Here is a 14,902-nt window from a genome sequence, read left to right as displayed (position 1 = left end):
GAAGAGAGAAATCTTGCTCCATTTAAATTATTAAATATTCCCATAAACAATATTTTTCATTTATTATTCAGAAAAGAAATGATTTTCTGTGAAAGTATATTGTATTGAAAGAGCTTACAATGTTTATACATTTTAACTTGACCGTGTTCTCCAGTACCAAATCTAACTATCCAGGAGAAAGCCTCCTAGCATCAGTATTTAAAACACGATGGTTTAAAATATACTCAACTTGATGTAACTTATTTTATATCAAAAAATACCTAAAAACTATAAAAATGAAAACCATCTCTTCCATCTTCCTCCAAAAAAACCTGTATTGTATTAACTTCTTTTAACCTACTTTTCAAATATTTTCCTTCACAAATATTAAGATCAGATACAAATAAATCTGAGGGAAAGGACTTATAAAAAGTTTAGTAAAAGTAAGAGAAGGAATGAAGAAAGGAAGAGAACAACTGAGGAAAGTTGGGAAAGAGAAAAGAAGAAAGTTGAAGAAAAGAAGGAGAAAAATAAAAAAAAGAAATGAGAAACTACTCACCTTGATGGACCAGGTCCCAAGTATCATCAATTTGTTTCTGAGTTGGGAAATGTCCACAGTCACTGAAGAAATTGGGGAGCTCACTTCTTTCTATTTTTGGCCAATATTCCCTCTTAGCAAACATTATTTCATAGACTAAAAGGACAAAAATGTAAAAGAAAATATTTTCTAAACAATACATCAAGTAAAAAACTTTAACTCTAGCTTTATTTTCCTGTCTACCAGTAAGACTCCATGATTAGTCTAGCACTATGTCGACCTTCTGGCAAAGGTTAGAAGGAAGTGGGCATGTTTCTCTCTCCTCACATTCCACAGCAGTGAAATTTTTACTTGATTCCCCAAGATGAATACTGGCACCTTCTATACTGGCTTCATGACAGTTGATGATAAATCCTATAATGTCAACTCAACCATGTCATAAGAGGTAGCTTTTATATCAGGACTTCTGAGGACCTGACAACTACTGATCCACTTCACTCTTCATTGTTTATTAGCTGCTCTACTTTTTTCATCTCTTTTTGGCTTTTACTCACATTCTAACTACTTAAATTGGTAATTCCACTTTGGATGGCTTATTCTGTTTCTAAAGTTGGCCCCTAATTGGGAGCAATGTCTACTTTTTGCTCACTGACTTCATGCATTTCTACTTTCACATTTAAGGTACTTTGTCACTCCTGGCTCAAGACTACCACAGAAAACCACTCAGTTGGGCCACCTGTCACTTATCTCCCATACTTGACTTTAGAAAGGAGTTAGATAACGAGCAAGACAATTGATGCATACATTTTATAAGTGTAGTTTTCCATAAATAATTTTTTTCTTTTTTCAAAAAAGTGACATTGAGTTTCTACTTTGAAATATGCTACATTTAACCCCAAGAAGCTGATTGTATAAGTCAACATTTACAGGATGTCAGCGACTGCTCAAATACAGGTTTAGCTCTGACTGTCAATGTCAAAGGGCACCAAGGTGGTTTCTAACAGAAGTTATATCATCCTGGCACTCAACCACATGGATTTCAGTTTTTCTATTCATTCATTTATTCATTCATTCATTCATTCATTCAGTTGAGGGAGATAGCTATGAGACATCAACAGATTCAAGACATATTTAGTGATTGTCTAAATATGAATAGCTATTTGAGATCCTAAAACACAGCAGTACAATAAATGAAAATTTATATTTAGTGTATGTATGACTATTTGTCTTTTTTGAAATAAGCAAACTAGAGCAGTTTCTTTCAGTGTCCCATCTATATCTCCTTGTCCCTTACTTCTGTGCATGCTAACTTGACGTTCAATTGCCAGCATCTGCATTCCATTGCCTAAGGGCTCCCTCTGGCTACAGGCCTTCATGCAACCCATCTATGCACCAAGCAGTGGGCCTCAACCAGACTCAGGGGAGTTGGCTGAGAAAGACCCAGCACTCAAGTTGTTTACACTGTTTTTTCTGAGTTCCCTAGAGGGATTAAGCTCCAGTTGTCCACGTGGTAATTTGCTTGATATTGCACTCTTTTTTGACCCCTTTCCCTCCTGTCTCCTTTCTCCATTCCATTAACAGTATTGCCTAGTATTAACTCCCAAGCAAATTAGTTGTACTTGAATTACTGTCTCAGCATCTGATTCTAAACTAAAACAAAAAGAATATCACCTTTTACTTTTGTGATTAAGTAAATGTATTTCTCCTTGTAAAAGTATATAGCCCTTTATTAGTTTCTCCTTGAATTAATCATTTTATATGTTTCTCATAAGATAATATTGATGTACCTATTAATATTATGGCTTTGAAACTGTATAATTGATAACAGTGCCCTTAACCTGCATATTATGACCTATGAGCAAACTTTCAGCAACATGAAAGGAGAATTAGTATTCAAGGATGATATACCTAGAGTAAATACAAAATTTAAATCACTAAAATTAATGAAATTTTCTGATAATTGAAAGATGCTTAAAAAGTTGTATAGGTATCTGCCAAATATCACCCAATTAGCCATCAACACATGGAAAAGATGAAGAAATTTCTAAGTAACATGAAGACAAATTAGAACTTGCAAATTCTGTCTCTATAGAGTTACTTTACCCCTCAATGTAAATGGATGTTCTGGTTGGTAATTCTTTAAATTATTCATTAACCAAATTCTGTTCTACTGTTCAGCTCCCATGTTGGACAGATCACCATCTGTCCTAACTGGACTCCTTTATTCTGTTTTTGCCACATGTTAGCCTATTCTCAACAAAATTACCAGAGTGATGTCTGCAACACAAGTTGCTTCATAGTCCTCTGTTCCCAATCCTCCAATGGCTTCCCAATTCTCTCCAGGTAAAATACAACGGTCTATAAAGTTTGACAAAACCTGTGCTCCCAACTACCTTTCCAATTCCATCTTGCTCTGTTCTCCAGTCACAAACTTCATTCTAGCAATACTAGTCTCCTGGCTTCCTCCAAGACTAGCAGCTTCCAAATTAAGGCCTTTGTGCTTGATGCTCCCTCTGCTTAGAACTTTCTTCCCCCCATAGTCCACCTGGCTTATCTCTCACTATCTTTAAGACTTTTACTCAAAAAGCTTCTCAGCTAGAAAGCACCAGAGTCCAGGATGGAAAACAGAAATCACATTAATTATTTTTTTCAAACTAAGGGGATATTTCAGGATGCAAAAATATTGAAATCTGCAGTTACAAATTGAGAAGGAGAAATCATGGAAAGAAAGTAAAGATACGAAAAATAAGCAACATTCCATAATGTGAAAAAATCAATTTAGTGATAGTTTGGGGTATCAAGAGAAGACTAATTGAGTAAAACAGTAGGAGCATTTTGGAAAGGATATGTGATTTGGAAGTCAGTAGCTAAAAATTAAAGTGGATGGAAAAGAAAATTTGGCCAGTGTAATAACTGTAAGGTTTTAGTATATATTGTGGTATTATAAAATCAGTATGTTCATATTAGATTATATAATATAAACTACTATTCATAAAAAGAGTACTAAGATCTTCCTGAATTTTGTACTAGTGGTATGGAGAGTTTATGGGCAAAAGTCTTAAAATCTGACTCTCTCTCGGTTCTATAAGTAAAAGGAGTACAAGTAGCTTCCTAATGGGAGAAGGATCTTCTCTTTTTCTGCCTCTCTCTCTCTCGTACTTTCTCATTCTTTCTTCTTCCTGTCTTTCCATCTCTCCAACACTTTGATCCTTTCTGCTCTTTTCTCTAGAAACCAGGTTGTTGGGCTGGGCTGGGTGAATTAATCTAGCAACCTCTGACTTATATAGAACAATCTCCCTCTCTCTTTTCTCTTTCTACTCTCTCTCTGACTTCCTCCCTTTACCTCTAGCCACAGAAAAGAAACTATTCTAACTCAAAGAGTTCTGGTTAACTGTAAATAGCTTTTAGCACATAATTTTATCATAATTTAATGAAAACTATCATTTTAACAAATATTTTTGAGCCCTTCTTATAAACCAGGCATTTGCTAGATAGTGGGTATTTACTGATAAATATAACAGACATAATCCCTTTCTTCATGGAACTTACAGTCTTAAATGTAAAATAAATACTGTATGACTAGCTGAGACTACCAACATTTTCACATTTTTACCTTATAAAGCAGCAAGACAATGATTCCAATTAAATATAATTTACTTGTATCTTTTTTTAGTCAAGAAACTGGCTCTAATAATCTATCCTAATCCTAAGCAATACTGAATTTATTAAATATAAATATAAATTGGAATCTCTGAAAATTAAAATATAAATTAGAGAATTTGTTCTATGAATAGAATTCTAACACTAATAAGCAATATGTTGTTTAGTATGCTCAGTGTCCATTAACTACTATTCTGGTATAAATACTTAATTTTCCTTTGCGTAGCTATCCCTTCTCCAATGAACAGTTTCGGTGCAACTCTCAAGCAAGATGCCCTACCCTCCCATTGCAAAGTGTTGGATTTGTGACTCAAGCTATACGTATCAGTTGTTATCTCCCTGGAATATGAATTTAAAGCATAGCAACAAAGAGTCTTTAAGTGGTAAGGGGTTATGTATCCCCCAGAGGCAAATTGAGATTGTCCCTTATTTCCTGCTCCCTAGATCTCTGAAGCAGTTGTGTTTAATATTCAGTCTGAAATCCAACTCTTTAACTATCTTTGCAATATTCTCCTGTTAAATTTCCCTTTTGCTTTGGTTAGCTAGAATGAGTTTTCTGTTACTTGCAGAGGATCCAAATAAATTAATTCAAATATACAACATGCTAACTTAAAATGCAAATTGCTTACAGCAATATAAAATATAATCTACCTTTGCTTTCTACAGGTAATTATATTTAAAATTTCCATGGTTAAATTAACTCCAAACTTAAATTCAAACCAGAAGTGTCTGCATCGCTTACATTTTTTTCGGTCCATCCATTCCTCTAGCTCTGATAAGTTGACAATTTGTCTTGTCCTCCAAAGACCACGTCGATATCTAACACGGTGGATTAGTCTGCCATACATGTTAATAACTGCTTTCATATCTGGTCCATGATACAAAGCCTACAAAGACAAAAAAGCTCCTTATATATTTCTGGTATTTATATTTAATATGACTTGCCTCTTTCATTTAGTCTATTTCACCTAGTTTCTTAGATTATGGGTGTATTTATTGTTTGTTGCCCAGGTTGGTTAAATATATGCATTGTAGAGTAACACAATCTCCCTATAGTTCAGAGATTTCCATTATGAATTGCTTTGTTATTATATATTCATACTTCCCATAGAACAGAGCTTCCAATATTTGCTTCTTTCACAGACACTTCCTACACTTGTGTCCAGATTTCTATAATATGTAGCCCACTCTGCCAGAAACGATGTAGTCTTATTAAGGTATTATTCTGTAATGGATGATTCCTGTCTAAGCAGTCCACTCTGGTTGCTCAAATCTTTCTCTTTTGTTTCCTTTGGAAATTGTACATTCATGTCCTTTACCTATTTTTCCCTGGACTTTTTAAGGTTTTGTTGTTGTTGTTGTTGTTGTTGATTTCTAAAAATCTCTGAATATTCAAGAAATTAACCCTTTTCAGCATATATGCACATTTTGTTTTATTAGTTTACCTGTGACTACATTCTTCTGTGTATGCATTTTCAACATGGCACCAGAACTGTTTATTAAAGTTTTAAGTATTTACCTCTTTCGTACTTGTTTTCTCTTTTCTAAAGAGCGATTCCCTTTTAGTTAACAAGTTAATTATCTTTCACATTTTACATTTTCTGGCTTATTAATGTCTCTGTATATCTTTATTAATTTACTTCTAAATAATATTTAGATTTATCTTCCTGTTTTGACTTCTTAAAGGCTTAATTTTTAAAATTTTCATTATTTCTTGTTTGTTTAGGAATGTGTTTACATTTACATTTTCCGCTGAGTAGGCTTTCCTTTTCTGTGTTTTGCATACCATATTACAAATGAAAAAACCTGAAGCAGAAAATCTTTAAATAATTTTCCCAATGTTCCATAGCCAGTAAGTTGTATAATTGGTTTTGAAACTAGCATAGAGACATTCGAGAGCCCACTTAACTATACTCTACATTCCTTTTAATTTAGTGTTTTCATCCATTCTTTTTTTTTTTTCTTTTTTTGAGACGGAGTCTCGCTCTGTTACCAGGCTGGAGTGCAGTGGATGCAGTGGTGTGATCTCAGCTCACTGCAACCTCTGCTTCACGAGTTCAAGCGATTATCATGCCTCAGCCTCCTGAGTAGGTGGAACAACAGGCAGTCGCCATCATGCCCGGCTAATTTTTGTATTTTTGTAGGGATGGGGTTTTACCATATTAGCCAGGATGGTCTCAATCTCTTGATCTGCCCACCTCGGCCTCCCAAAGTGTTGGGATTACAGGCATGAGCCACCGCACCTGGCCGTGTTTTCAACCATTCTACAAGATTTTTTTGTTTGTTTGTTTCCTAGCATATTTCATATGACACATTAATTAATTTATGTATTTATCTATTTATTGTTTTGAGACGGAGTCTCACTCTGTTGCCCAGGCTGGAGTGCAGTGGCGGGATCTCAGCTCACTGCAAGCTCTGCCTCCCAGGTTCGCACCATTCTCCTGCCTCAGCCTCCCCAGTAGCTGAGACTACAGGCACCCACCACCACGCTCAGTTAATTTTTTGTATTTTTAGTAGAGATGGGGTTTCACCATGTTAGCCAGGATGGTCTCGACCTCCTGACCTCACGATCTGCCCAAAGTGCTGGGATTACAGGCATGAGTCACCGCGCCCGGCCCATATTACACATTACTTTTCTTGTTTCTGTCATGTTATTTGCTGTTTATGTAAAATAACATTTTTTGTTTACTTGAATGAAAAATAAATTAGCATAATTTTACTACCTTTCTCTTCTCCTTTCTCCTTCCATCTAATAGCAGATTGTGGATGTCTGCTAATGTCTCTCAACATTTAATAGCATTTTTCAATGTGTATTTTTAATCTGCCTTTCGTTCAATAGGCTTGTCTTTTAAAAAGATAATAAATTGGTTGCACTTTTGGCACATTCCCTACATATGAATCTTAGTGGGAGGCAGAACCCACTTCCCACAATTTGAAGCCAAAAGTCAGATGCTTATGACTCATACCTCTTCTGTTGCTAGGATGCAGACACGTGAACTTCATCATTAACTCCACCAATCCCAAACTTTGAATGGAAACAAATAATGCTTTTAAGAGTGAAACAATGAGAAATCTATTTGTGTGATAGAGTAACTGTAGCACAAATATACATTTTTCAAGGGCAGCATTTGTGAAGTCAGGAACACCCAGGATTCAGTGTCTGCATCACACTCTTTCTGTAGAGGATTTGGCTGGATTACTGTGAGCTACCCAGCCTTTATTATTCCTTTATGTTTCTGAAGTTAGTTCTCTAGACCTGTGTACAATATCCTCCTCCACATCTTTCTGCTTAAATCTGTAACTGGATTTCTTTTGCTTATAATTAAGAATCAAGCAGTGTTTTGATTGTATCTTTAAAACATGAAGAGAAAAATTCCCGCTTGGAATGTGCTACTTGGACAGATGATGTCTCTGAGAAAAGGAAGGGCATTGGGCAACCACCAACTTCAATTTGAGTACCTTTTCCTCTGAATGTAATACCTCTTTTGGGGAACACAACCTATCTTGTAAGGGAGCCCTTTTCAGATCTCAGACATTTGGAAGGTCACCTAGGGCATTTCATGGTTAGGAAGCTGAGCAAGAGAAAATTACGATGGTCCATCCATGTGGTTTTTATTACAGGGAGTGTCCCTACCAGCATTTTGCATGGAAATATGCTTCAGCTATTGTGCTACTACATTTCAGTATGTAAATCTTTCACTATAAGTCTAAATATTTCTCAAGGTAGAATTTATCAGAAAAAAATACAAATTTCTACTTACAACAGCAATATTGCAATATAGTTATTGCAAATTACTGATTATAATGTTCCAATTTCTATTATCTTAATGGACAAATGTATTATACTTATCAACATTTAATAAAATTTTCTAGTATTTATTTCAATTTGCTTTTGCTTGATATGGTCATGTCTTTTTTTTCTTAAGTAATTTATTCAATTTTTGGAGAATTCCACCATCATATGACACTTAGTATGACTTAATTTCCATTAGTGTGTTTCTTATCAGTTTGTAAGAGATCTTTATATGTTAGGTTTTTTTAAACTTTGTGTCATATTTCAGCAAATATTTTGCCAGTTTGACTTTTTAACTTTGAAAAAACAATGCTATAGACCTATAAGAAGATATCTTGACCATATTTATGGAAGTCTAACCTTGTCTAAGCATTTAGGTATGAAAATATCAAAAAAGTCTTTATTCAAAAACCTTATAAAAACAAAAGGGAAATTTTTTTAAATGACTAAACCTATACACAGTGAAATAATAATTGAACATTCTAAATTGTTATCTCAATCTCATATGCATAAACACACACTTACAAATATGCAAGCCACAAATACCACTGTGTGAATCTTATATTCACTTCCCTATCCACTAAGAAACTAGTGAAGACCTTATCCATGCATAGCTACTGGACATGTGTCTCTCCTAGGTTTGGTTCCTCTTGTACTTTTTCAGGCCTCTCCTCTGTGTCCATGTTGCTTGCTGTACTCATTTTGATCTGAGTCAAAGAGATTATTTTTACTACTACCTGAAGCATATGCCTCAATCACTCTATGTCTAATTGCTCAGTATAGAAACTGTTAAATAAACATTCTTGGTCAACTTTATCATTAAATATAAATAAAAATATATTGTTCCCCCCCAGTGTACTCTGAAAAACGTTAAATAGCAGTTCCTACTTGCGATAGAAAGGATGCCTCTCTACAGGCCGTGCTTCTTATCTTCACGTTTCTGATGTGAGCTCACCTGAATTAGCTCTATTAGCGCCAGGTGGGAGTATTATCTAGCCTTGGCTTTCGGCAGGAAACTCCAAACATTGGAATTTCCTGACCTGAGAAAAGACTCCACCATTTGCATTGATTGGACAATTCTGGTACCAGAATGGTCTCATGTTTTACAGTGCTCTGGAGCTAGACAGACTTATGTTTGATTCTCAAAATTCATTCTCATCTGTCACTTGCAAGATGTCCAACTTTGGGTAATTATGTTACATCTCCATGCCTCGTTTTTCATAATTACTAAAGAAAATTATACAACCTGAAGAAATGATACCACTCCAATTCTTGATCACCAACCTCAGTGAGGTTCTCAAAGTGGCCTGGAATTTCATGCATGCTTTTTAAGGCATCTCTCTGCCATTTTCTGTAGTACCTCAGTCTCCTCAGACATTCAAACCCATCTAAATGCTTACTCTCACCAAATGGCCTAATTCTTTACTTCACAAAAGGAAGAAAAAACAACTAGTTTATTGCAACCTCAACTTCCCACCAGCAAGTCTAAATACTTAACTGCATCTACACATCTTCTTCTCCTGCAACAATGGAGAAATATGTTTCCTCTCACTTAATGCTAATCTTGTCAAGTATCTTGGAAATCTACCCCCTCCACTCTCCTTAAAGGCCTTATAATATGGATTAGCTTCATCTTTCTTGTATTGACAACCTTTCCCTCTTACTGGCTTCTTCCAATGAGCATTTAAGCATACATATTTTTTATCTTAAACTATCCTTCTCTAAACCTCATAGTGCCTCAATTTATCTACTGCAGATGTTTTCACTGCATGATCTTACTGTTACTAAAGCCAGAAAATTCTGTCTAGCAGCATTGGGGACTGTGGACCTAACCCTCTTCCTTGTATGGCCTTTCAAGTTCCTTGATGTAACATCTTCTGGTTTTCTTCTTACCTCTCTTGTTACTACTTTCATGTTTGTGGAATACTCATCTTCTGCTTCCCTTTGAACGCCAACCAGTTTCTCTCAATCTTTCTTTGTAGGATTCTCTCTTTATATAGTCTCCCTAGACAATGACATTGACTCTCATGGCTCCAGTTAGTATCAGTAATGATGATTCTCAAATCTATGGGTGGCGGCAGGTTTCAAGGAGGGCATCCTTGGTCAGGGAGCTGCATCAACATATTTAGAAGAGGTTCCTCAAATTTCAAATCCTCCTGGACCCAAAATGCTGTTATGCATCCTTCACTCTCTTGAAAATAATTTATTAAAAACATGTATTAGGCTCCTAGTGTGGGCCAAGAAGGTACAAGACCTTGTGAAGACAGGAAAGATAAAATTTCTGTTTCCAGGGTGTTACATTTTAGTGAAAGGAGCAATAATCTAACAAATGAATATAGGTTAGGTGGTAGTAAGTGCCATGAAGAACAATAAAGTGCTTTAAAAGACACAGGGAGTGATTAGAGAGTTATTTTGTACAGGTTAGTATGGGACAGCTTTTCGATAATGTGACAATGAGCAGAGACCTGCATGAAGTAAAAGAGCAACACCTGGGCGAAGAGCTTTCTCAGAAATATGATGAGATTCATTGCCAAAGTGAGGTACTTTTATAGATGAGAGGGTTTTACATTCTTCCTCAGTGAAAGAATTTAAGAACTACTGATGAATCCCAAGTCTTTCTCTATGGCCCAATGTCCCTTCTGAATTTTGGACCCATATACTCAACTGCTTCCCAGACATCTCAAGGATTTTCCACAGAAGCTTTAAGCCCAGTGTTGAAAATTGGACTCTACCTTCATTCCTTTCTACTGCTCCCTCCTGCCTGCCCCTCCCCTTAAATTCTGCATTTCTCAACCATACACCAGATTGCTCAAGACAAGAACCTGGGAATCATTCTTGACTCCACCCTCTTCCTTATCTCCAAATACAACCAAACCCAAAGTCCTATCAACTGTCCGTTTCCCCATCACCACCATGCAGTAGATTACTGAAAAAGCATACTAGTTGTTCTCCTTCCATTTTGTCACCCTCTCCTCCCAATCCATTGTCCAAAGTCAGTAATTTTTCAAAAATACAAATATATTTGTGTCACTGATCTATTTTAAAGGCATCCATTCTCAGACACCAAGTATAAACTCCTTATTAAGGTTTCTAAGAACGTTATTAATCTGATTCCTACCTTCAACTTCCTTTACTGCCATTGTCCTCCCAACTATGCCCCAGCCCCTTAAATGTAACTAGTTCACCTAAGCTTATTGATATGGTCTTTCCTGTGCCTCTCAGTCTCCCAGTATACCTGACAAAATAAAGCTACCCCTCACCCTCCAGATCTCAGTTGATTGGTCTTATCCAATTGCCACATCAAACACACTTGGGGTTAAATGGCCTTTCTAAATGCTCTGATGATACCTAAGACTTCTTTCAGTTGTCTGCATTACTCACTAGATTATGTATGCTCTTCACACACCAGGCAGGAAATTGGACCTAGTATATAGTGGCTATTATCAAATTAAAAAATACATATGTTATTGAATAGATGAACATAGGTCTCCAGGTGCTTGTGAGTGTTAGCACACATGTTATGTAATAAAACTGTTCTATACAACAGGAGTCCCCAACCAACTGCTCTGTGGCCTGTTGGGAACCAGGCTGCACAGCAGGAAGTGAATTGTGGGTGAGCGAGCATTACTGCCTGAGCTCCTTCTCCTATCAGGTCAGCGGCAGCATTAGATGCTCATAGGAACAAGAACCCTATTGTGAACTGCACATGCAAGGGATCCAGATTGTGTGCTCTTAATGAGAATCTAATGCCTGATGATCTGAAGCAGAACAGTTTCATCCTGAAAACATCCCTGCCCCTGCTCTCGTCCATGGAAAAAATTGTCTTCCACGAAACTGGTCCCTGGCGCCAAAAAGGTTGGGGACTGTTGCTATACAAGGTGCCCTGTCCTATAGGGTTCACGAATAGGTTCAGATTTTGTTATTATTTCTGTTTTGTTCTTTTGAGACAATGATAGGAAATTCCTACTTTATCAAATTTTCAAAGAATTCTATAACCTCCAAAATATTGAAGACCATTGAGTTATGTATAAGACATTGTTAAGGTAATATTGAAACTCAGATTCTCCAGGGCTGTTCCAAATTTACTGATTCAACAAATATTTATTAAAAGCCAATTTCAAACACTTTTTATTATTGTAGCTATCAACCATTCCAATGTCCTGGAATTTCAACATTTTTAGTCAATAGCAATCAAATATATTTAATTTAGGATTAAAACTTTAAAATTATAAATATTTAGAGAAAAATATTGAAATTAAGTAAGATCCTAGAAGCGTTACATCAAGGAATGAACCCTGTTTTGTGTCTTTATGATTTTGTAATATCTTTATTACTTATACCAAAACACATGCAAACAAACAGCACAAACATTTTTAAAGGAAAAGGACATTTTTAATTGTGGAAAAATATTCATATTAAAATATAGCAATCTCTGTGGTCTTTTGATGTATGACTGGCAAGACAATTTGATGCTGCTTCATTATTTCTAAAGAATTCCAAACTAATTTTTTCATAGGGAATGGAAATCATATAGTCTCTTCAGTAATCTTAAACTTCTAGCAGACACTGTCCACAGCAACAAACTCTGAAGTGGCAGTAAAGCAATATGACTATGGAAGTCTCCCAGGGGAGGGACTGCCACAGTGCTGACAATTATTCAGTAATTTGCTGTGCACCCTCTAGAGCAGAAAGTTATGAAGAATTCCCCCAACAGCAACCCTTCACATAGGCACAGTCCAGAAAACTTACTATTAACTGCATTACAGGCTGTCACACTAGGATTTTGACACTAGGCAAAACCACATCAGCAAAGCAATCATCCAACAGACAAAGCACCATGCCAATGATGGAATAAAAAAGAAAATCATTGATCATAACAAATTTTATAACCAAATAAAAGTAAAAAATCTACTTTATATTGGCTCTGATCCTTTAAAAGTACTTCCCATTCTTTTTATCTCAAATCCTATCTCCGTATAGAAATTCAGCATTTTCCTTATCAATTAAATCACTTTTCACCCTCATCTTTGGCCCATTCTTCCTCTCTCAAATTTTTAGATTCATTTTTGTCCCAGAGATTATGAATGATTCTATAATTCTTTCTGATATTAGGAAATGCTATAATTAAATTATATAGCATGTATCAAATGTGTGTAGACAGAACTTTAAGGATGTGTGTGTGTGTGTGTGTGTGTGTGATCTCCTTAGACTGACATGATAAACTTCTACAATTATATTAATTCATCCACTCAATAGGTATTTGTTGAGTGCCTACATATAATCAAATACAATAGGTATTTGTTGAGTGCCTACTACATACGAAACACCATTCTAGGTATTTGAATACAGAAACAAGCAAGACAGACAGATACCTGTCTTCATGGAGTTAGCAATCTATCTAGCCAAACTAAAAAATATATGTATACAAACAGAGAGATAAACAAGAAAAAATATTAGACCATACATGCATACAGTTAAAATGATAGAGTATATATTATGTGTCAAGGTAGTCTGTGGTGCTGTGAATAGAAAAATAAAGAGTATGTGCTTCCAAATAAGTCATATAAACCATACTGTCCATGTTAAACATGTAAACAGATGATAACAATGTAAAGAACTGGACACAATAATGACCAGAAAAATGGAGAGATCAGTTCTGCTTGATGGACAAGAGAGAGTGTCTAAGTGAATATACTTTAGGAAGATCTTGAAAGATGAATTGGAGTTTATCAGAAGATAAGGAAAGCAGAGGAGAGAACAGCATGAAAATATAAGATGACAAGAAACAATCAAGATTTGCAGTTTGCTAAAACACAGAGAATATGTCAGGGGGTATGATGTGATGAAGCTTGACAAAACGCAAGAGCCAAAACAGGGAGGTCATGTGTACTATGTTATAGTTCCTACTATATCCTGTAAGTGATATAAGCCCTCAAAAAGATTATAGGAAATGAAATAAGGTAATAATAGTGGAATTTTTCAAATATGGCACATGGCAAATAGATTTGACGGAAGTAGGTTTGTAGGCATAGAGATCAATTAGGAAACTATTGCAATTCTCCATGTAAGGGTAGATTAAAGGAAGTTCTGGCAAGAAGTACAAAGAAGAGCAGTTCAACAAACATCATGAGAGTGGAACCAATTGAATATGGGAGTGAAAAAGTTGAAAGAATCTAAGAGACATCCAGGTTTATGGCTCAAGCAACGAGTGGCAGAACAGTTTATCAATATAGATAGTTATAGGAAAGAAAGAGCTTTGTGGAGTAAGAAAATCAGTTCATTTCCCATTTTGGAGAAATTTAAGTCTAATTTAACCACGGATCTTTCAATGTCTTAGACAGACATGGGTTTGAATTCTAGCTCTTTCACTTACCAGCTGTTTGACTTTGGGCAAATTATTTGCTTCAGTTTCTTCAGCAATAAAACAGATATAGCAGCTACCTTACAAAATTATGGGATTAAGTATATGGAGTGTTTACCTTTTGCCAGAGTTTTACATGTATTATCATGTTTAATCATCAGAACTACATATGTGATTCACATACATATTAATTTACACGTTAGTACATGTAAACATGTATACCCAGAGATAGGCAGATGGATTAACTCTAACAGTATCACCACATTGTCAGATAAATGTGTTCAGGATGCCCACTGCAAATCTATTCCAGAGGTTTTTCCCAGAAGATCAAGGAATTGGAGTGGGCACTACTAATATATTTTATTTATAGTTAATTTCCCAAATTCCTTATTAGCAGTAAAACTTTAGCCCTCAAGGTGAGGACATTTTGGGTTCTCTCAAAGGTTTTCCAAGATGGACCCACTTAGGTTCGTCTGCATTTGCCCAGCCAAAATGGGTCTGCATTATTTATTTTAAAAATCAAAATTGCAATCTATGAAAGTTGATCAGGTAGATATTTGTATGTGTGTGT

General features: G+C 35.7%; 1 protein-coding gene across 1 annotated transcript in view; it reads right to left on the bottom strand.

The window, feature by feature from the left end:
• IQCM (IQ motif containing M) overlaps positions 1 to 14,902 on the bottom strand; it is a 381,316-nt gene that overhangs the window by 194,368 nt on the left and 172,046 nt on the right. The window contains 2 exon segments of the mRNA XM_026454113.1: positions 539 to 673; positions 4,920 to 5,064. Coding sequence (XP_026309898.1) covers positions 539 to 673; positions 4,920 to 5,064 — 280 coding nt within the window.

This window comes from Piliocolobus tephrosceles, chromosome 3 (genome assembly GCF_002776525.5).
Source record: "Piliocolobus tephrosceles isolate RC106 chromosome 3, ASM277652v3, whole genome shotgun sequence".
NCBI lineage: Eukaryota > Metazoa > Chordata > Mammalia > Primates > Cercopithecidae > Piliocolobus > Piliocolobus tephrosceles.
Note: the sequence above shows the minus strand (reverse complement) of the source record. Positions and strands in the feature narration are given on the sequence as shown.